Below are 22,992 nucleotides of genomic sequence, written 5' to 3' on the forward strand. Positions count from 1 at the left end.
CGGGGGTTTTTGCAGAAACTAACACCTGAGGCTGTAATACGTCGCTGGTAAAAAATGTGTTAAAACAACCATATATATCTATATCTATATCTATATCTATATATATATATGGGCTGCTATATCAAAACATCATGGTAACTGCAAACCAAAAATCTACAATAGATACACAGAAAAAAAGAAAATACAATCCAAACAACACTAAAGACAGTCATCAAATCAAAAGAGAAAAGAACAAAAGAGGAAGGGAAGAAAAAACACCTACAAAAACAAATCCTAAACAATGAACAAAATGACAAGCAGAAATACATATCGATAATTACCTTAAGCAGTTCTAAGAGGGAAGTTTATAGCAATACAATCTTACCTTGCGAAACAGGAAAAATCTCAAATAAACAACCTAAACTTATAACTAAAGAAACTAGAGAAAGAAGAACAAACCCCAAAGTTAGTAGAAGGAAAGAAATCATAAAGATCACAAAAGAAATAAATGAAATAGAGATGAAGAAAACAGTAGAAAAGATCAATGAAACGAAAAGCTGGTTCTTTGAAAAGATAAACAAAATTGATAAACCTTTAGCGAGACTCATTAAGAAAAAAAGGAAAGTGCTCAAATCAATAAAATTAGAAATGAAAAAGGAGAAGTTACAACTGACATCATAGATATATAAAAGATCACAAGAGACTGCTATAAGCAGTTATATGCCAAGAAAATGGACAATCTAAAAGAAATAAACAAATTCTTAGAAAGGTATAACTTCTAAGACTGAACCAGGAAGAAGCAAAAAATATGAACAGACTAATCACAAGTACTGAAATTGAAACTGTGATTTTAAAACTTGCAACAAACAAAAGCCCAGGCCAGATGGCATGGCAGGTGAATTCTATCAAACATTTAGAGACGAGTTAACACCTATACATCTGAAACTATTCCAAAAAATTGCAAAGGAAGTGACACTCCCAGACTCATGCTATGAGGCCACCATCACCCTGATACCAAAATCAGACAAAAAAAGAAAATTACAAGTCAGAATCACTGATGAACATAGATGCAGAAATCCTCAACAAAATACTAGCAAATCTAATTTAACAGTACATTAAAAGGATTATACACCATGATCAAGTGGGATTTATCCCAGGGATGCTGGGATTATTCAGTATCTGCAAATCAATCAGTGTGATACACCACATTAACAAACTGAAGAGTAAAAACCATATGATCATCTCAATAGATGCAGAAAAAGCTTTTGACAAAATCCAGCACCACCCATTTATGATAAAAACTCTCTAGAAAGTGGGCATGGAGGGAACATACCTCAACATAATAAAGGCCTTATATGACAAACACACAGCTAACATCATACTCAGTGGTGAAAAGCTGAAAGCATTTCCTCCAAGGTCAGGAAAAAAACAAGAATGTCCACTCTCGCCACTTTTATTCAACATAGTTTTGGAAGTCCTAGCCACAGGAATCAGAGAAGCAGAAGAAATGAAAGGAATCCAAATTGGAAAAGAAGAAGTAAAACTGTCACTTTTTGCAGATGACATGATACTATACATAGAAAATCCTAAAGATGCTACCAGAAAACTACTAGAGCTTATCAAGGAACTCAGTAAGGTTGCAGGATAAAAAATTAATACACAGAAATATCTTGCATTTCTATACACTAACAATGAAAATCCGAAAGAGGAATTAAGGAAACAATCCCATTTACCATCACATCAAAAAGAATAAAATACCTAGGAAAAAAACCTACCTAAGGAGGCAAAAGACCTGTACTCTGAAAACTGTAAGACACTGATGAAGGAAATCAAAGATGACACAAACAGATGGAAAGATATACCATGTTCTTGGATTGAAAGAATCAATATTGTCAAAATGAATATACTACCCAAGGCAATCTACAGATTCAATACAATCCCTATCAAATTACCAATGGCATTCTTCACAGAACTAGAAAAAAAATTTTCAGAACTTGTATGGAAACACAAAAGACTCTAAATAGCCAAAGCAATCCTGAAAGGAAAGATGGAGCTGGAGGAATCAGGCTCCCTGACTTCAAACTATACTACCAAGCTACAGTAATCAAAACAGAATGGTACGGGCACAAAGACAGAAATATAGCTCAATGGAACAGGATAGAAAGCTCAGAAATAAACTTACACACGTATGGTCAATTAATCTATGACAGAAGCAAGAATATTCAATGGAGAAAAGACAGTCTCTTCAATAAGTGGTGCTGGGAAAACTGGACAGCTACATGTAAAAGAATGAAATTAGAACATTCTCTAACACCATACACAAAAATAAACTCAAAATGGATTAAAGACCTAAATGTATGACCAGATACTATAAAACTCTTAGAGGAAAACATAGGCAGAACACTCTGACATAAATTGCAGCAATATCTTTTTGGATCCACCTCCTAGAGTAATGAAAATAAAATAAAAAATAAACAAATGTGACCTTAAAATAAAATGGGACCTAAAAATAAACTTAAAAGCTTTTGCAGTGCAAAGAGAAACCATAAACAAAACAAAAACACAACCCACAGAATGGAAAAAAACATTTGCAAATGAAGCAACCGACAAGGGACTAATCTCTAAAACAGACAAACAGCTCATGCAGCTCTATATCAAAAAAAATAAACAACCCAATCAAAAAGTGGGGAGAAGATCTAAACAGACATTTCTCCAAAGAAGACATACAGATGGCCAAAAGGCACAAGAGAAAATGTTCCACATCGCTAATTATTAGAGAAATGTAAGTCAAAACTACAGTGAGGTATCATCTCACACCAGTCAGGATTGCCATCATCAAAAAGTCTACAAACAATAAATGCTGGAGAGGGTGTGGAGAAAAGGGAACCCTCCTACACTGTTGGTGGGAATGTAAATTGGTACAACCACTATGGAGAAAAGTAAGGAGGCTCCTTAAAAGAGTAATAATAGAGCTACCACATGATCCAGCAATCCCACTCCTGGGCATATACGGAGAAAAACCATAATTTGAAAAGACACGTGCACCCCAATGTTCAATGCAGCATTATTTACAATAGCCAAGACATGGAATCAACCTAAATGTCCAACGACAGATGAATGGATAAAGAAGTTGTGGTATATATACACAATGGAATATTACTCAGCAATAAAAAAGAATGATATAATGCCATTTGCAGCAACATGGATGGACCTAGAGATTATCATACTAAGTGAAATAAGTCAGACACAGAAAGACAGATATCATATGATATCACTTATATGTGAAATGTAAAAAGATGATACAAATGAACTTATTTGCAAAACAAAACAGACTCACAGACTTCGAAAACAAACTTATGGTTACCAAAGGGGAAAGGTGGGAGGGATAAATTAGGAGTTTGGGATTAACATATATACACTACTATATATAAAATAGATAGTCAACAAGGACCTACTGCATAGTACAGGGAACTATGCTCAATACTCTGTAATAACCTAAATGGGAAAAGAATTTGAAAAAGCATAGGTACATGTATATGTATGACTGAATCACTTTTCTGTACACCTGAAACTAACACAACTACACTCCAATATAAAATAAAAACTGAATTTAAAAAATGGCTTTTCATATCAGCAGAAGAAATACTGGCTTATTCAAAAAATGGATATTGATACTCTTTTTCAATACTATATTTGTTGATTCTCTATCAATATCTATGTAATTACACTGTTGGGGAGGAAGGAAGTTTAGATTCTTATTTCTTAGACTAGAATTCCAGATAGCCCAAACAGGTAAATGTAAAAAGTAAACCAGAGAAACACTAGTAAAGCTGACAGACATCTAATCATAAACTTAAAAAAAGTGTTTCAACCATAGCAGTAGGCATTGGCATAGTAGGGTCAAATATTAAGAAAATATTTAAAAGAAGATAGTCTAAGGAACATGCTCTGCAAACTGTAAATTCTTATACAAAGTTAGATCTTATGCTTGGATTACCTTAACTTATATTCTACAATACAATGTTTTTATTAAGGTCTCTGCTAAAAACCTGTCACATAGAGAAACTTCTTTTTGTATTGTAAAATTATAGTTGAAGATACTATATAGTTTAATTCTCCAAAGAACAGGTTCCATACGATGAATTCCTTTTAGAATTTAGTAGCAGGGAAGAGTCCAAATCTTTGGAACCTCTTAGATAATACAAAATACACTAAAGTTTTCAGTTTTGTATTAGTGGATAGGAAGCTCAGATATAAATTTAATGTCTTAATAATTAGCAAATTTGCTTCCTCTTCCCTCCAGTATCTTAATTTTCTGTTCCAGATTTTTATTGTACACATATATAAAATGATATAATGATTCAAATCCATTTTGGAAGCAGATATAACAATAAAATAAAATTCAAGATCCCTTGTAGCAACAAGGGTTCTGAGCTTATATTTTCCTTACTGTTTGAAAAGGGAACACTAATATATTAGGGAACTAATACTATACCGGGCCTAGAAGGGGGCAAGTGGAAACGGAGAGCTATATGCAAGTTATGAAGGCAAAGTGTAGAAACAAATAAACTTTGGTGACCAGGGTCTTACCCCTACCACAATTACTATAACATAAACACCCAAACTGCAGCTAGAAAAAAAAATGGAGATTTAAGTTTCCTTACTTTCAAAAAGACTGTGCCTCTCTAGAAGCACCTACCTGCTGAGAAGTGAGCAGCAGTTCAGAAGAACTTGCCTGCTGCTTTGGCTTACTACATCTCCTCACTCCACTACTGGTTTGGCTACATCTTAGACATCTATAGTCTGGCTACACATAAAAAAACTTCAACAAGAAGACGCTGTGAAGGACTAAATTGGAATCATCACAACTGTCAAAAAGAAGAAAACTCCAGTTACACATATCTAAACAGTTACTTTTTCCCCTGAATAATAAAAAATATAAATTCTGTTATATAGACACAAGCTTACGTACTTAATACTCTAAATCATAAACTACACTTCTCCCCTAGAACCATAACAAAAAACATTATGTTTTTAGAATTTTACAGTTAGTTCCCATGTCAATTAAAATGAAAAATTTCACTTAACGTTTATTAATAATTTATTTTAAAGGGCCATTACATACTCATAGATTTTACCTCTTTCAATATCATCCATCGGAGATGCTGGGGACATCTTGTCTTCCGATGGAGAATGTTTTACAAGATTGGGAGTCCTAGTTGAATTCCGCATTTGTTGCTGCTGCTGCTCTATACGATACTGAATTTTACTGCTTCCTTCAACTCTGCAATTAAGAACATCAAAAGGTCAAAACAGGTATGATGATTGCAATATAACAACAATTTCAACTTACAAAGCTACTAAAATCGACCACTTATTCTTTTTCCTAGAGATCTTTAAAACGATATTCAAGGATTAAAGCATTAATTTAATTCATTATTTAACAAACCTTTATTGAGCCCTGCTATAGGCATGGCATACACACAAATCCACTGAGGGATACAAATGTGAATTTAAAAAAAGCCACTGCTCAAAACTGAAGAGATAAGACATACACAAATGACTAAAACAAAATGAAATTATACATGAGTATAGCAGACACATTACATTCCCTAAATTCTGAAATTACCATTTCTGTTAAAATTAAATCACTCCCACATTTCTCATTCATAAGGTTAAGACATGTTATTAAAGGAGGTTCGTATACTTTCCCTTCAATACTTAAAAAAAAAAAGTATATAACACAACTATGCTTGACTTTGCCTCTCCCATTTCCAGTCACCAAATCCTGTTAGTCCTTCCTTCACAAAGTATTTAGAACTTCACTTTTCTCTTCATTCCTACTCTAAAACATCGTGGTTTGTGCATTTTTCTCTTTCCCACATTGTTTCATTTAAATCAATTTGTTTGGTGGATTTACATTTCAAAACAAGAATGTAAGCATGTCGATCCCTGGTTAAAAAAACTTTAATATGCAACCACCGTCAATAAGACAATGTCCTAATTTCATAGTTAATATTGAAGGCAACCTACCTTTATAACCTTACCTCTAGTCTACTTTCAACCTCATATCCCACTTTCTATACTTGTATACAGGGAAAGAAACAAATCTCTGCTCTATTCAAGCAAGTCTTATTCATAGGTTCCAAATAAGTCAGATACATTCCTGTCTTGTTTACATCCTCATGTTCTCTCTGATCAATTAAATCAGTATTTTCCAAACTTTCCTACAAATAAAAATCACCTGGGAAGAGGGGATAATTAAAAACAAAAAAAAGTTTCCTGGGCTCCTTCTCTGATCTGTAGTTGAACTGGGGAACTCATTTGTTTAACAAGCACCCAAAGGCAATCCTTATCATGAAATATGTTTGGGGGGGAAAAAAAGCCCTAAATCTTAACCTCCTCTTAAGGTACATCAGTAAGGGCTCCCTGAATGCTCCGACGAACCATGTCTTCCTTCCTTTAATTCCTAGGACAATTTTTATCTATACTATTTGTATGGCTTGTTAATGCACTGCCTATTTCCCCCCAAAAAACATGTTAATTAATGCACTGCCTATTTCCCCCCAAAAAAACAATTTGAGATGGCTATGTTCTCTTATTGACATTTTTAATAGAATTATCTGCTAATCCAATTAAAACGTGGACGTTCTGAGGTTAGTATTTGTATAGGAAGTTCTCCTTTTTCTTGCCTCACATTTTCTAAGTGCTTGATAAAATTTTACTACTGATAATGAAATTATTTTGGAGATTGTGTAATGGCTCCTTTTAGTCCAGTTCTACAAAAGTATCTACAGTAGAATAAAAGACGTACCTACATATAAGAAAACATACAGAAACAAAACAAGCTTTTAAATATCATAGGGAGAAATGGTAAAAGCTTCTGGCTAAAGGATCTTCACCAAATTTAAACTTGGAAAAAGATCAAAACATTTCTGTAGGGCTTCCCTGGTGGCGCAGTGGTTGAGAGTCTGTCTGCCTGCCGATGCAGGGGACATGGGTTCGTGCCCCGGTCCGGGAAGATCCCACATGCTGCGGAGCAGCTGGGCCCATGAGCCATGGCCGCTGAGCCTGCGCGTCTGGAGCCTGTGCTCCCCAACGGGAGAGGCCACAACAGTGAGAGGCCCACGTAATGCAAAAAGAAAAAAAAAAAAAATTTTGTACCAGACAGAAATAACCCTTATGTAATAGTGTGACTTAATCCAATAACTTTTTTCACTGACATTCTCTTAGCAATTTATGTGTTGATTAAATAATTTATTTCATTAACCACATACCTTGTTCTTTTTACAGTGATGTTGCTGCTGAGTTTTTCTAGTCGACATTCCCCAGTATCATGGTTAATAATCAAAATGCATTCTTTTAAGTAAGGTTTCTTTGAACCTTTGAAAACAGTTACTGGTGTAGTTGAACCCTGTTTAAAAAATTAATTATTATTACTTGAAATTTATCATAGAAATTCAGTTGAGAGGGCCTTTGAGATCTTCTGTCTTTCTCAATCTATTGATATACTGTACTTCAAGTCACCTAACTGCCTAAATTTACTACTCTGGCAATAAGGAGTATAGTAAAAAAGACAGATGAAGAGAGGCTGAGATCTCAAAATTGCTGTCTTGAGGAAAGGGAACAGAAGAAGCAGCTGCCCTGAGCCAGTAAAGATTCGTTTCACAAATCTTTGTAGACGTGGTCTACAACAGGAAATTGGGATTCAATTCTAATACAACCAATATACTTTACAATAAGGGAACAAAAGTCCTGAGTTATATTTCCTACTCTTCCTCTTCTTCCTACCTAAATTTAATTTTTTAAATCTGGCATTTTATTAAAGGGGGGCTTCCCTATGCAGATTAAGGAAAATGAATGTATCAGGGAACATATGTTACATTAAACTCACTGATCAATTTTAGTGTCCTTAAAAGTGGGACAACCAGACATTATGTGCTTCATGATGTGATATAAAAGAAAGTAGGCAGCATCACCTATAAAGTGTTCTTGCCTGAAAAAAAACCCACAAAGAATCTAACTCTCACCAAGGCTTTAGAAATAACTACCAGTTTATAGGAAATATGAGGAAGGAGAAACAAGTTATATAATCCCAGACAGAAGTAATTTGAAATCCAGAATGTGGGTATATTCTCTAGGACAATTAACCTGGTTTCTCCAACAAACCAGTGGCATAAAAGGGGGGAGGGACTTTTACAGAATAAAAGAGATAAGAAACATAATATCAGAATACAATATAGGAATATAAAATAGGTAAACAACAAGGAACTACTGTATAGCACAGGGAACTATACTCAATATCTTATAATAATCTATCATGGAAAAGAATCTGAAAAAGAATATATATGTATAACTGAATCACTTTGCTGTACACTTGAAACTAACAGAACTGTAAATTAACCTCAGTAAAAATAAATAAATAAAAATACAATATAGGGATTTTATATGGATTTCTAGGGAGAAAAACTGAAAAAGGACATTTTTGAAACCATCATGAAAACATGAATATGGACCAAGTATTACAATTAATTCTACTATGTGTGATAATAGCAGGGTTACCATGGTACTTAGGTGAAAATTAAAATATCCTTATCAGTTAGAGATGCATACATAGCATTTGTGAATGTCTGCGATTGCTTTAAAATATGCCAGGAAAAAAGTAGGAAGCTCTATTAAAAAAAGATTAGCGGGGCTTCCCTGGTGGCGCAGTGGTTGAGAGTCCGCCTGCCGATGCAGGGGACACGGGTTCGTGCCCCGGTCCGGGAGGATCCCACATGCCGCGGAGCAGCTGGGCCCATGAGCCATGGCCGCTGAGCCTGCACGTCCGGAGCCTGTGCTCCGCAACGGGAGAGGCCACAACAGTGAGAGGCCCGCGTACCGCAAAAAAAAAGGTTAGCAAAATGTTGATAATTGTTGAAGCTCAGTAAGTACACAGGAGTTCATTATACTATTCTATTTTCCATAATAGAAGGTTAAAGAATCCTGGTCATTACTAATAACCTACATCTACCTATGCTCCTCTTCTATCCTTTGTCCCTGCCTCCCTCAACCCTGAAGGAATTTTATGTTTCTCATTCTCTTATTTTATCCCACATATATGTATCCCTAAATAATATATTGTTATAATTGCTTGGTTTTGAACTTTATAAAAGTACATTAAATTTTTAAAGCACTGATTATAACAATTTTGCCAAATACAATAGTAATGTTAGATCAGGTTAGAAAAAGATGACTTCTAAAAAAGACTAAAGGGCCTATCATTTTTTTAAAAAATATTTATTTATTTAGCTGCACCGGGTCTTAGTTGTGGCACGTGGGATCTTCGTTGCCACATGTGGGATCTTCTTTGCGGCACGCGGGATCTTTTAGTTGAGGCATGCAGGCTGTTAGTTGTGGCATGCGGGATCTAGTTCCCTGACCAGGGATCGAACCCAGGCCCCCTACATTGGTAGCACAGAGTCTTAACCACTGGACCACCAGGGAAGTCCCAGGGGATATCATATTTTAAAAGTTAACAATCATTAGAGGCTTAACACATTACCAGAGGAGTATGAGATAAATTTGGTAATTGAGGATGCCATAAAAAAGGGGTAGGTTAGAGACCTCTGAGAGGCTGGGAGAGAAAATTATGAAACCAAAAGTAAGGAACAAGTTTTTCTAAAACAAAAATGATCTACAGGAAGTCAAGCATGCATAGCACATAGATAAGGACATATCTGGAGTGGCCCCTAGAAGAGTGAGATGCAGAGCACTTAGCTGAAGCCCTGTAAGGTAGAGAGCCAGAAGCATGATCATGACAAAACTAAGTTGGGCCTACTTGGCTGATAAGTATATTTTTCAAACGTCTTGACTAAAAACAAGTGAGTAAGATACCCCAGAATAGCAACCCAAGGGCTTCAAATTACATTTAAGAGAGTCACGTAATATATTCTTCTTAAAAAATACTTGTATTCTTACTTAGAAAACATTTTAAAATACATTATTGTACTCTGAGTTTCTGAAGGAGGAGGACTGGATTAGAAATTTTTTATTGCTCCTAGCACCTGAAGTACCAAGCTCTTCACAGGTACTCAATGAATGTTGAATGTGAACAATATGAACATTTTTACCATAAATAACAAGTTAAGTAAGCCTTTCACAATCCCTGTACCTGCCTTCTATACTTTGAACAAGTTTTTTTAAATTAAACTTTTTTCCTCATTAAATTGAGCACCATTCTTATTTTAAATTTCAATTTCTGCCCTCTTATTTCATATTTCAAGAAAGGGGTATTAAACTATTAAGGTACCAGGAAACTCCGAAGCATATGAACTCTTTTTGCCTCTGAATAACTATGGAACACATGCTACCACCTCCATGTTTACTGCTATAACCCAACATCAGAACCCAATCATCAGGTCACCTAGATTACTGTTATCCTCCTCCCTATTCTCCTTCTAGTTTTATTTCCCATCTGCTAACAGGCGAATCTGATCATGCCTTATTATGAATACCAGGAAAGGAAAGTAATCAGTAATGGAATGGAAGAGTACAATAATACTCCCAAAGTAACATGAGGGAAAACAAAGAAAAAGAAAAGAAAGAAGAGACGCTTGACAAAACTAATAAAGAACAGAAAAAAGAAAACAAATTAAAATAACTAATACACATACTATAAGATGATAGAAATAAAAATCAAGTATAAAAACTTTGAACTAAATGTGGATAGAATTCTCCTAATAAAAATAGAAAGTGTCAAAATTGGTTTAAAAATGAAACAGAATATTCTGTTAACAAAAGATATACTTAAAATGTAAGCTAAATAAAAGTAAGAGACACTTAGATTCCATGAACATACAAACAAAGAGAAAGCAAAGGTGGCAATATTAATATTAAACAAGGTGGTATTTAACCTTAAAATCACAGAAACAGGGTAAAAAAGGTTTATTATACAATGATAAAAATATAATTCATTTAGAAGTATAACTGTAATAGGACGTTAAAATAGGAGTCAAGTCCTAAAATAAGCTGAAGTCCCAAGAACATGGTAGGCTATTTTCCCATGTAAGCTAAGTAAACTCAATGGAAAGAATCAGACTAGACTCATCTTGGAAGGGACTGTGACCAACAGCGTCATCTAGAGTGGCATAGTAGCCATCAGACATATGGAACTCTCACAAGTCCAGGGTTTGTGGGCAAAAGCTGTTGAGCAACCACTAGAGATGCACTCATTGCATAATAGGAAGTGTAGCTGGAAGTTTCCTGTGGGCTATTTCATCAAAGTCCACAAAAGTACCTCACAAGATAGCACTAAAAATATGCCAAACTGGACAACACCAATAACAAATCATAACAGTCAAGTAAATCTTTTCCTTTCAATATTCAACATTTTGAAATTTTATAGCAGTCAACCATAGAGAATTGTTTACAAAAAAGAGAGATTTGTAAATGCCCAATATTAACCCCCTTAACAGTCTTCATTTTTATTAGTTTCTTCTATTTTATACTACCAAAGAAAACCTAGAGGAATGAGAATTAGAAAATCTACCCTATCGAAGAACCACCAGAACCTGAAGGTACTCTTAAAAGTATAATAATAAAAATTCTATTTTATGGAATGCCTCCAAGCTTCTAGGCATTTTCACCAAGATGATGAAAGCAAGTTGATAAAGAAAATAGGAGAATATAAATGCCTCAAACTAATAATCATTACATTTCCACAAAATTAAGAACTGTGAAGAAATGTAAACCTCCTACTTATTTGAAGAAGTTCTTTAATGAAGGGGTAAAACTCCACAAAATTTGAGAATATAATTTCTATTCTTATTCACAATTGTTCAAGGATTGTAGGCCCAGCAGAAAAAAAAATTTGTTCTTAGCAAGTGGTAATTTTAACAATTCTCTTCCATTCCAGCTATCTGAAAGATTCACAGGATAAAATTCAAATTCTTTTGCATTACACATCAGGCCCTTCTTTATCTGATTCCTAAATACCATCTCCGACTATGTCCCCATATGCACCCTTTCTTACCTAGCCATAGTGGCTTATATATAGTTCTTCAAATGTAACAGACTCTTTTGTTGCTTTGTCTTAGCCCACGTCTTTCTTTTCTCTAAGAGGTCCTTCCCTCTTTCCTTCACCTGGGTAATTTCAACTCATCTTCAAGACAGCATATCCTGATGTCTCCTCTCCCTCCCCAGGCTGAATCGCCGCTCTTCTGTACTCCCATAATATTCTGTGTATACCTTTATGATAGTCCTTACATTACTAAATTTTAATCAATTATCTCCTATCTTCCTCATTAAATGATAATATTTTTTAGGACACCTACCACGTCCAGTCTACCTCTGTCTTCTTTTTTTATTTTTATTTTTGGTCACGCCACATGGCATGCTGGATCTTAGTTCCCCCAACAGGGATCGAACCCGTGTCCCCTGCAGTGGAAGTGTGGTGTCTTAACCACTGGACCGCCAGGGAAGTCCCTACCTCTGTATTCTTAACAGCTACCTAGCAAAGGACTTACCACACAGAAAGTATATGCATATATGGACTGTCTGTCCAACCATCTCCCTTTCTCATACACACATATACACACAAAAATATTGAGGCGTAGTCATTTTGGACATATCTCTGGTGGGCTGAGGTGGGGAGGGAACTACTTTTTCCCAAATGATTTCTCTGCTATTTCATAAATTTACAATTTGAAGCTTGAAATTTTCCTCCTATAGTTGTCATTCCTTCAAGAAGTATTTTCAATTGAGACCAAAATCGAACACATGGTAGATGGTAACTCTTGATTAAAGCAGGATTATGTGTGAATGAAAAAGGTTTATTAATAAATGTAAGAATCCCCATCTGCTTGGAGTAGAAAGACAATGCAAGGGATGAGGATGGGAGGATTGTAATTTGAGAAAATAATATGCTACATGGCAAAGAAGAACTCATCTAAAGTTCTGCAAACCAATCATCACTGATCAATAATCCTATAATCTGAGACCAGGATAACAGGTGGTGCCTGTTATCCACCTGAGGCTTTTCAATAACTTTTAAGATTAAGTGAATGATTTGGGCTTTTCTTTAATAAACCTCATAAAGCAAAAAAAGCCTTAGATTATTGGGTACTTAATATCCAAACTATTTTAGAGACACCAGAATCTGAACACTTTTTAAAAACAGAGTAATACAAAGGCTTACTAATCTACAATGTCTCAGACTGATTTCTTCAATTTCTAAGGGAGCAAATGAGAAATATACAATAAAATGCACCCACAAATTTCATTAACATTAGGGAAACCTTCAGAGGCAGCAACTCATATAGTCTGACATATAGGTGGGGTCTCAATATATAGTGTTGACAGACAAAAGGAAACAGATGGAAGGCTAGATAGAGGATAGAGAGCTTGCTTGCTATACCTCTAACCATGACAAGCCATCACATAAATGTATACAAGAGAATGTGGATGAACTAGCACAAAACCATTCGTATTACAAAAGTTAAAACAATGTAAAAAAATCTCAGAAAGTCTAGTGTTTTCTATGTTAGAGTATAAAGTTAGTCTTGGTTTTCTTTGAGAATAGATCAAGTCAGTATAAAAGGAAAAAGAAACTTAGGTTGAATGCTAAGAAATTTCTAACTCAAGGACTGAGAAAACTAGAGCATACAACAAAGAACTTGCATATTTATGTAAACAGTATTTGACAGCATTACTTTGATATATCTGACAATTTTTGAAATGGGCAAAATTTTGGTAAAGGCCTACCTGACCTAGTCTCTTTCTTTTCCAGTCCATTCCCTAAGTCATTGTTAAAATCACTCCCAAAGCACAAATCTAATCATGTTAGCTCTCTGCTTAAAAACCTCTAATGGTTCTCTAATACCTATGACATAATCTCAAAATTCTACATTACAACATAAAAGATTCTTTATAATCTGGTCCCAACCTACCTTTCCAGTCTCTATTCCTATCAATCATTTTTCATTATTCTGTAATTTACTACATTCATTCATTTATTCCACTTGTCCTTTCTCCATTTGGAGCCTTTCACATACTGTTCCTTTTGCCTAGAATATTCTACTCCTCTTATAACGGATGAAATTCCACTTGTCCTTTAAGTTTCAGCCCACATAGCATATGCTTTATGAAGCCTTTCAAGATTCCACCAGGCAGGGCTTCCCTGGTGGCGCAGTGGTTGGGAGTCTGCCTGCCGATGCGGGGAACGCGGGTTCGTGCCGCGGAGCAGCTGGGCCCGTGAGCCGTGGCCGCTGAGCCTGCGCGGCTGGGGCCTGTGCTCCGCGGCGGGAAGGACCGCGGCAGTGAGAGGTCCGCGTGCCGCAGGGAAAAAAAAAAAACAAAGATTCCACCAGGCAGAGTATCTAATTCCATTTATGTGCTTAAACAGAATTTTGTCTCTGTTCTAATCTATAGAACTAGATAGATGTTTATATGTCTGTCTGCTGTAACAGATTAGGACTACATGGCAGGGCATATGTTATTATTCCTAGTTTGGAGAACAAAATCTGGCTCATAATAGTGATTTAATAAATATCTGTTTAGACCTCCAATTGTTTCAAATCATTTAATATGATAGTTCTTGAAACTTACAAAGTAAATTTTAAGAGTTTAAGATTGTTTTACTTAAGATAGTTTAAAATATGATTTTTTTGCTTTGCTATATTTATTAATTTTTTAACTGACTACCACTACATGAATTGTACAATCATTTTCATTTAAATTTAGTGGAAATCCTGTAAAAACATCTATTTAGTTTAAATATATGGAAATACTCACTTCTATATTTGGTAGAGTAATTGTCACCTGTTCACCTTTGCCGACTTCAAGCTCTCCTTCACAAGAAGTGTCAATAGAAGCAGGTTTGAAGTCATCTAAAAATAGATATAGATACTGGTTTTTATAAGATGGAAGAATACCTGAATACCTGGGTATCAAAAATATGAGCATGTTTCAGAGTGATAAATCATTTTTCAATAGCCAGTAATTAAAAAGGCTTAGAAGAGTCTTAATATTGCAAACAAACAAAATACAATCCAGATTATTTGTGTATGTATAATTCTGAGAGAAAAAGAAATAGCTACACTCTAAAACAGTATTCCTCACTTCATGATCCCTTGGGATCCTGTTTAGATCAAGATGAACTAGACTACGATGTTCCACTGCTAAAAATGAAATAATGTCAGTATCTTGACAATTTTCTAAAAACCAATATCAGTAGAACATCTTCAATTTTCAGTTTTTTTCCTCCCCTAAATTTTTCTTAAACCACCTTGGGCTCCTACTACCACTTGTCTGCTGTCCTAGCAGAATACAAAATGAATGAAAACACAGCAAACACACATTCATGGGGAAAATTTAAAGAAAACTTATTCAGTTTAACAGCTTGAGTTTTTCATGGATACATACACCACTAAAAGATGTGTAAATTTAACCAAATCTGCCACTTCAGAAGAAATTAAAATAAGTTTTCATTTTGAATTAGATTATAATTCAACTGATGTCATTAAAATATATCACCTAGAGGGAACACAGGGTGCTAAGATATTTCACATACTGAGCAAGTTTAAAAACCTCTAAGATATGAAAGTCACTTAAAAATAATTCACATCAGTATACATCAATGACTAATAAGAACCTGCTGTATAAAAAATAAATAAAATAAAATTCAAAATATATATATATATACATCAATGACTGAAAATAATTCTGATACAGAATTCCTTTGCTGTTGCCAGGTTATCTTCTGGTTTCTTTTAAATAGAGGCTGGTAATCCAGATTTTTGTATAAAAGATCTTGATTTTTAGGTATTTACAACCAAATCATGTTAAAACAACAACTGTGTGGGTCAAAAAAAGCATCTCTAAAGTCAAAATCAGCTGATAGGATGTAAATCTATAACCTCTGTTTTAGTGTTTAAAAACAGATTTTTTTTTCTTTATATCATTACTTCTGATCTTCACAACTCTCTGAATTGAATATTCTCACCCATATTTTACTGATGGTGAACTCCTCTAAAGTAACGAAGCCAGTAAAAGATAAGCGAGGAACTCAAGCCACACACTCTACCCAGCCCATATTATATAGCCTCTTTGCCTTAGATCCACAGTTCCAAACTTTTGTGTATATGCATGTGTCTGGAGGGGTAGTGTTAGGAGATGAGGGATAGTCATAAGTCCCTATCGGAATCTGATGAAAATTATAGACCAGCTACAGATCCTCTCTGTATAAAAATGCATATATGGGGACTTCCCTGGTGGCGCAGTGGTTAAGAATCCGCCTGCCAATGCAGGGGACACGGGTTCGAGCCCTGGTCCAGGAAGATTCCACATGCCGCAGAGCAACTAAGCCCATGTGCCACAACTACTGAGTCTGCACTCTACAGCCCACGAGCCACAACTATTGAGCCCGTGTGCACAACTACTGAAGCCCGTGCACCTAGAGCCCATACTCCACAACAAGGGAAGCGAAGCCACCGTAATGAGAAGCCCGCACACTGCAATGAAGTGTTGCTCGATGCAACTAGAGAAAAGTTGCTCGATGCAACTAGAGAAAAGTGTTGCTCGATGCAACTAGAGAAAAGCCCGCATGCAGCAACAAAGACCCAAGGCAGCCAAAAATAAAAAAATTAATTAACTTTAAAAAAAGTAATACATGCTTAAAATATGCATATATGAATATACATATCAAATTCTATATAATTTCAAGGGATTCACAAGCCCTTGAAGCCTATGCATAAATGCCTATAGTATATGTGATACCAATAACAGACAGAAATGTACTCAAAATATCTGTAGGTTTGCTTAATGAGCTGGAATTTATAACCAGTAAGTCCATCAAAACTATTCTGAACCTATTTATATTTCTAATTATTATTGTTAGAATAAATTGCACATTTTATTACTTGTTATATTAAGTAGAGTTGTCTTTTATTTACCTTCACACAAGAAATTTCTTTTTAAGTATACAAATTTTGAGATTCAAGGGGTTAAATATAGCTCTAGAACTACAGAATTTGTTGAATAATCTCATGTTCATGCTTTCCATATGTTTTCTAGTGTCAAATGTATTCTCTTCTAAGTTGGAATGATTCCAGACTAAATAGTTTATTTCTTTTGGTTCTTCTTGGTTTGGAAGCCTCACCACTAATTTTATCGTTTATTTTCTCTGGATTTCCTTCATTTATGTTATTTTCTTCAGATTTACAATACAATTACTTATATTACATAAAGAGTGGAAAAACATTTCCTGCCTTATTCTCAACACTTTTCCTATCATTGTTGATCACTTCTCTGACTATTTTGGCTGTAGCATCACACAATGTCAATATCTTCACAAAAGAGTCCACAATTAGTAACATAAATTTATTTCCTGGGATCTGAACTAATTCAACTAACTCCAAAACCCATACCCTTTCCAGTATACCACACTAATCAGAGAACATTAATTGTAAATATAATTTCAATCCTATTTTTCATTAGTGTACTTTCTAATGTGTGCCCATACCAAAGCTTAACAACCAGTTTTTTGGGAGTGGCTCCACTTGGTGCCTCAGACAATCTTCCTGTAGTCACTGTCCATGAGCTCATCATTTCATGACAGGAAAAAATGGTGTCATTTACAAACTTAGGAATTTCAATCTTTATTCCCTTATCTGGTTATAAATTGTAAAACTAGTACTAGCTCAAATCCAAAATTTATTCTAATGGGTCCTATTGCTCAAACTCTTCTACCCAGTGAAGCATCTGCTGTTAAGCATTAAGTTTATCATTTACAGAACATCCCACGTCTTCCCTACCACATGCCAGACTATGTTTTTGATAGGTTTTACTGCCAAGCCCTGATAAATGCTTTTTTTTTTTTTTTGCAGTACGCGGGCCTCTCACTGTTGTGGCCTCTCCCGTTGCGGAGCACAGGCTCCGGACGCACGGGCCCAGCCGCTCCGCGGCATGTGGGATCTTCCCAGACCGGGGCATGAACGCATCCCCTGCATCGGCAGGCGGACTCTCAACCACTGCACCACCAGGGAAGCCCGATAAATGCTTTTTGAAAGTCTAGGTAAAGTACATTTATTGGCACTCTGCATACACACATGAATATAACCCTTCAATAATAATGGTGACTACTATTTATTCTCTACCATGCACCAAAAACTGTGCTAAGTTGTTTATACTATCTTACTTAATCCTGAAACTCTGAAATGTAGATATTACAATTTCCATTTTACATTTAAGAAAACTGAGACTGAAAGCTTCGAGAATATTACCAAAGTTACATTACACATATAGGTGGTGGAGGTCAGAATTCACATCCAGGTTTTTCCAAAACCTCAGTGTATTGAACAGGCATCATTACCCAAGTACATAAAGATAGAATACTACTTTCTCCCAGGTAACATTGATTTGTTATAAATTAGGTCCACCCTGAAGGGGATTAAGAAGTACAAGCCTCCAGTTACATAAGAAACAAGTCATGGGGATATAATATACAGCATAAGGAACATGGTCAATAATATTGTAATAACTTTGTATGGGGACAGATGGTTACTAGACTTATCTTGGTGATCATTTCATAATGTATGCAAATGTCAAATCATTATGTAGGAAACCTGAAACTCACATAATATTGTATGCCAACTATGTTTCAATAAAAAAATTTTAAATAAATAAATGTCATGCTAAAATATATTTGAACCATCCTTACAAATTATCATGATACTTTCAATATATATCTTTACAGCCTTACCTGTTAAAAAAAACTTAGAAGATTTAGAAAGATATTTACATTTAGTGAACGAATGAAAGCTTCAAGCATTATATAAAACTGATATTGAAAATATTGTATTTTTCACATACCTATCAATTTAAGGGCAGTTCATAATTTTAATAAAAAATGATAGAATGGCTGAATTTATTGCTTCATTCTATAGATAAGATGAGCTCAGCAACTTAAAGTGAATTGTCTATTTTACATGTTAATAAAAAGTTGAAATTAATGTATTATCTGTGTGTATTTCTGTTCTACTTTATTACAGAGCTTAAACATGAGTATATTTTTCTGAAAATAGAAACAAAGTTCTTCTTCAGTTCCCTGAGGAAAAAACATATCTTTATATGTAGTAGTGATAATTAAAAATACTAAACATTTTTGGTTTTCAGAAAGAAAAATGTGCAATTTTTTAAAAAAATAAATAAATCATATCCACCTGCCTGTATGAAACTCTATAGTTTCCATCCCTCACTCTGAGTCCTTAAGGATGAGAATCATATGGGAAATGAACCTATCCTCAAGGATAATGATTGGTTTTCTTTTAATAAATCTAGAAAGGTTTTGTCTGCTTCAACAAGAATAAAACTAAGGGCTGAAAACCTTTCTGATGTCTTCCACAGGATTAAAGGTGTATTCAAACATTTGGGGTTTTTGTGGTTATTATTATTGTTGTTTTGTTTATTTTCATTCTTGTAACAGGATCACCCGATACTCTGATTCTGAAGACACGATTCCAGCATTTTGAGAACTTTTATAAATAAAAGGCTTTGAAGCACCTGCAAAGTGCTTTTCGAAGGCTATTTCTTATTCACTTAATTTGGGGCTTATGCCCTTAAAAAGAGACTATATACCCAAGTTACACGAAAATAGATTCTTGAGCAAATTTGTGTAATCTCAAACCTTATCATTAAAAAAACTGATACTAAGATTACTGCATACCTGAGAAAGAAGAGGAAAGGAGAGGGAAGTTATTACTTGAGAGAAAGGCATGGAGAAACCCGGTAAGAACTATATCATACTTCTGAAAAATGGGGCTGAAGAAGGAGAGAAACTGCACAGCCAGCACTAGCTGTTTCAAGGTCTTAGACCACAAAGTATGGTAAAGAAGGGACAGTGTTGAAGATCTGTTTGCAGATATCGCCCCCATTTATTCTATCAACCGGATATTAATTTTGCTTAATAAAATCCTTTCATAAAATGTAAATATATCCTTGGAGAGTTAAACTTATTGGTTCTTCATACCTTTACTCTGAGTTACTGTAATTAGATTGTGTACAACTTAAGTAAACTTTTGGAGAATGTGAGTTTTAATTGAAACATGGAACACTTCAGAGTAAAAACCATAAAGATCTCTGAACAGTCTAAGGACAGAATGACTGAGAAGGGTGGAATGATGAGACACTAAGGAAGGGCAGGGCTAGAAAGAGGAAGTGAAAAAATACCTACTTTACAATTTGGCCACAGAAAAATAAGAGGTTATGATTCGATGATCTCAAAGTTTCCTTCCCACTCTATAATTCTATGAGGGCTATTATGCAAAAAATGAATGTTTTACATACCAAATCATAATATACTATATTTTCCTTCCTGGAATCTACACCATCCAACTATTAAAGCATCCAACTATTGAAGCAGAACTGAGGTAGCCTCAATAACATAAAAGAGAAAAATGTATCAAAACTAGTTCCAGAGGACAAAGGGAAACCAAAAGGAGAAATCACAGGGGGTAAATATCTTTCTAATAAATTCATAACACACCCTTCAGTACAGTGATAATCAGTATTTGATAAGTGACTGAATGAAATCAGGGGTCCAAAAGAGATACAGATTATTAGAATCGTCCAGAATATTTCTCCAGGAACACAGTAAATAAGAACCCTCATCAGTCAGACACCAAAAGTGAAGAAAGGAGAGAATGTTTTCCTACCAACCTAAAGGAATTTTCATCAGCCAGACACCAAAAGTTAAGAAGGGAGAGAATGTTTCCCTACCAACCTAAAGGCATTTTCCCTTCCCATTTCCCTTTGCCCCCTTCCATTTGTCACCTATTACAGCTGTTCCTTGAATAACACGCACCGGTCTGCACCGCACGGGTCCACTTACATGAGGATTTTTTCCATTAAATAGAGTATCTGTATTTTCATCTTACAGATCTTTAAATTAACGAAGTGTGGGGAAAAGTCTGTGTTCCATTAGAGATCACAATACGTGTAATGAAAAAAACTACAGAGTTTGAGTCCTGATTCTACCCAAACGGCTTCAGCTACGGGATCTTGGGTGAGTCATGTATCGACTCCTTCGTTTTTGAGGCAGAGATAGCAGTCCGTGGATTTTCCACTGCGCGGGGTCGACGTCCCTAACCCCTGCGTTGTTCAAGGGTCAACTGTATACTTTCCTTACCACCTCTGCATGATCCGCCAGTCACGTCTGCCTCCACCCATAGTCACCCCTGTAGACCTCCTCCACAAAGCGTCCCTTTCTACCTGCTGGTCTTACCTAAATCTCTCTGCTCAGAATTACCCACACCTGCTCGACCAGGCTGCTTCCACCGGTCCCCTAGCACTCCGGACAGGGCAGCGGGTCGCGCTGGGCACCGCATTCTCCCATAGAATAAGGGGTGGGGGCCTCTGTTCGAACATGACTTGGAGAGAGTTGTGCTTCCGCACCCCCATACCCAGAGCTCCCCCCAGTTTCCCCGGGGGTCGTCCTCACTCACAGCGCACAGTGTGGAAGGCGCAGCGCGGCTGCTTCTCAAAACTCTCCCCTAACTTGAGAACCCGCTCGCGACTGTCAATATGCGAAGTTCCCGCGATTCCATTCATCATTCTCCTCCGGCTCCAACTCTGCCTCGGCCACCGACGCTCACTACCCTCTGCCAACTCAGCCTGAAGAACAGGCGCTCGGCCGCCGCGGGCGTGGCCACCATAGCCTCCGCCCCGCGGCCGACAAGCGCGGTCCCACCCGGCCTCTCGCGTGCTGATTGGCCTCCTGGAGATTGGCGCCCCGCCCCTTGGCCCCGAGGCTCCTGGTCCTGCAGCCAGGCTCCATTTCCCACGTTGCGACGCACGCAGACCCCGGCACGCCGCGTTTCTGAGGTGCGCGGTGGGGGCGGGGTTATTCGGCGGAGCAGCGTGAAACAGGACTGAGGTAGCCGACCTGACTGGGCGGCTGGGGAAGGAGGGCGCCCCGGGATACCGGGAGGCCCGGACCGCAGGCTTCTGGACCAAGCGACCCATCTTGTAGGAGCTCTTAAAGGGAGAATCGGCCTGCTCCACGCCTTTTCTGTGGAGATCTGGTGTGGAAACTGAGGCGGGGAAGGGGCGGAGCCTGGGCACTAGGCCTGATGTCTTGTCCAAGGCCAGATAGCACGAAAGCCGGCTCTAGAATCCGGAGTAGAGACGCCCGTGGCCTCAGAGACGCGGTCGGTGGACCTGACTGAAGGCGACGCCGTTGCCTCAGCAATCGTTTTTTGACCTTATGTTCCAGAGGAAGTTCCTGGTGGTATAAGGACTGGGATAGAGGGAGGAGGGTGAAGTGGGGCGGGTAAAAAAGTTTCAGAGTTTGGAACTGCAGATATTTAGGATTACTTGCAGCTGGAATCCATTGGGTTACCTTCTTTATCTTCTTCACAGTGATCTGTGGCGGCGGTAACGGCACGGCCCTGAAGACCGAATTCCCAAAAGATCAAGGCCAGACCTTGTGCTCTGGCAGCAGGGTAATAGCATTAATAATTGAAAAATAATTGTCTTTTTTTTCATTTTTTCTGTCAAAAGTTCGTGAGTTTAAGGGTAAAGATGAGAGAAGTGCTGTATTAGAAGAGAAGCATCCAAGAGAAGGTGTACAAATGGTTGCCATAACGGTGGTTTTTCAGGGTAATTACGTAATCCGAAAACTTTCTTACTTAACTGCTACCGTCGCCAGGTTTGTAATTTATTGTTCCAGGCAGGTAGATGAATGTGTCTCTCGCAGCCTATCCGCTTGTCCAAATTCTACTCTTTTAAGGCGGACTAAGACTGTTCCCTGAGGTAGTTAAGCGCTCGGGTTCTAAAGCCAGAATCTTTGGGTTTGAACCCCAGCTTCATACTCTGTACAGTATGACTTTGTGCAAACCAAAGTTAAGGATGCTGATCATTAAAATGGGAGGAAAAAATAATAGTACTTATTATACCTTACAGTTGTTGAGAGGATTAAATTAGGACAAGAAAGCATTGAAAACAATTCATGGGATAAAGTAAAAGCTCTCTGAATGG

At 36.7% G+C, this 22,992-nt stretch overlaps 2 protein-coding genes and 1 non-coding gene across 11 annotated transcripts in view; 1 reads left to right on the forward strand and 2 right to left on the reverse strand.

Moving 5' to 3' along the window:
* Window positions 1–21,675, reverse strand: part of EAF2 (ELL associated factor 2) — a 56,116-nt gene extending 34,441 nt beyond the window's left edge. Inside the window, exons 1-4 of one of the 2 annotated variants that reach the window (XM_067738727.1) lie at window positions 21,459–21,675; window positions 14,752–14,846; window positions 7,257–7,393; window positions 5,118–5,263 (exon numbers count right to left, since the gene is read on the reverse strand). In XM_067738727.1, coding sequence (XP_067594828.1) covers window positions 5,118–5,263; window positions 7,257–7,393; window positions 14,752–14,846; window positions 21,459–21,567 — 487 coding nt within the window. In that variant the 5' untranslated portion in view covers window positions 21,568–21,675. The remainder of the gene's footprint in view (window positions 1–5,117; window positions 5,264–7,256; window positions 7,394–14,751; window positions 14,847–21,458) is intronic. The other variant, XM_067738728.1, reaches the window with a different exon arrangement.
* TRNAG-ACC (transfer RNA glycine (anticodon ACC)) lies at window positions 9,393–9,465 on the reverse strand. The gene has a single exon. It is a non-coding gene; the product is annotated as a tRNA-Gly (tRNA).
* Window positions 21,676–21,753: 78 nt separating the features above from the next.
* The window catches only part of IQCB1 (IQ motif containing B1), a 46,014-nt gene continuing 44,775 nt past the window's right edge, over window positions 21,754–22,992 (forward strand). For 3 of the 8 annotated variants that reach the window (XM_067738729.1, XM_067738735.1, XM_067738736.1), the window contains exons 1-2: window positions 21,757–21,889; window positions 22,375–22,457. The gene's annotated coding sequence lies outside the window, so the exon portion shown is untranslated. The other 5 variants (XM_067738730.1, XM_067738731.1, XM_067738733.1 and 2 more) reach the window with 5 other exon arrangements.

The sequence above is a fragment of the Pseudorca crassidens genome, chromosome 5, assembly GCF_039906515.1.
Source record: "Pseudorca crassidens isolate mPseCra1 chromosome 5, mPseCra1.hap1, whole genome shotgun sequence".
Taxonomy (NCBI): domain Eukaryota; kingdom Metazoa; phylum Chordata; class Mammalia; order Artiodactyla; family Delphinidae; genus Pseudorca; species Pseudorca crassidens.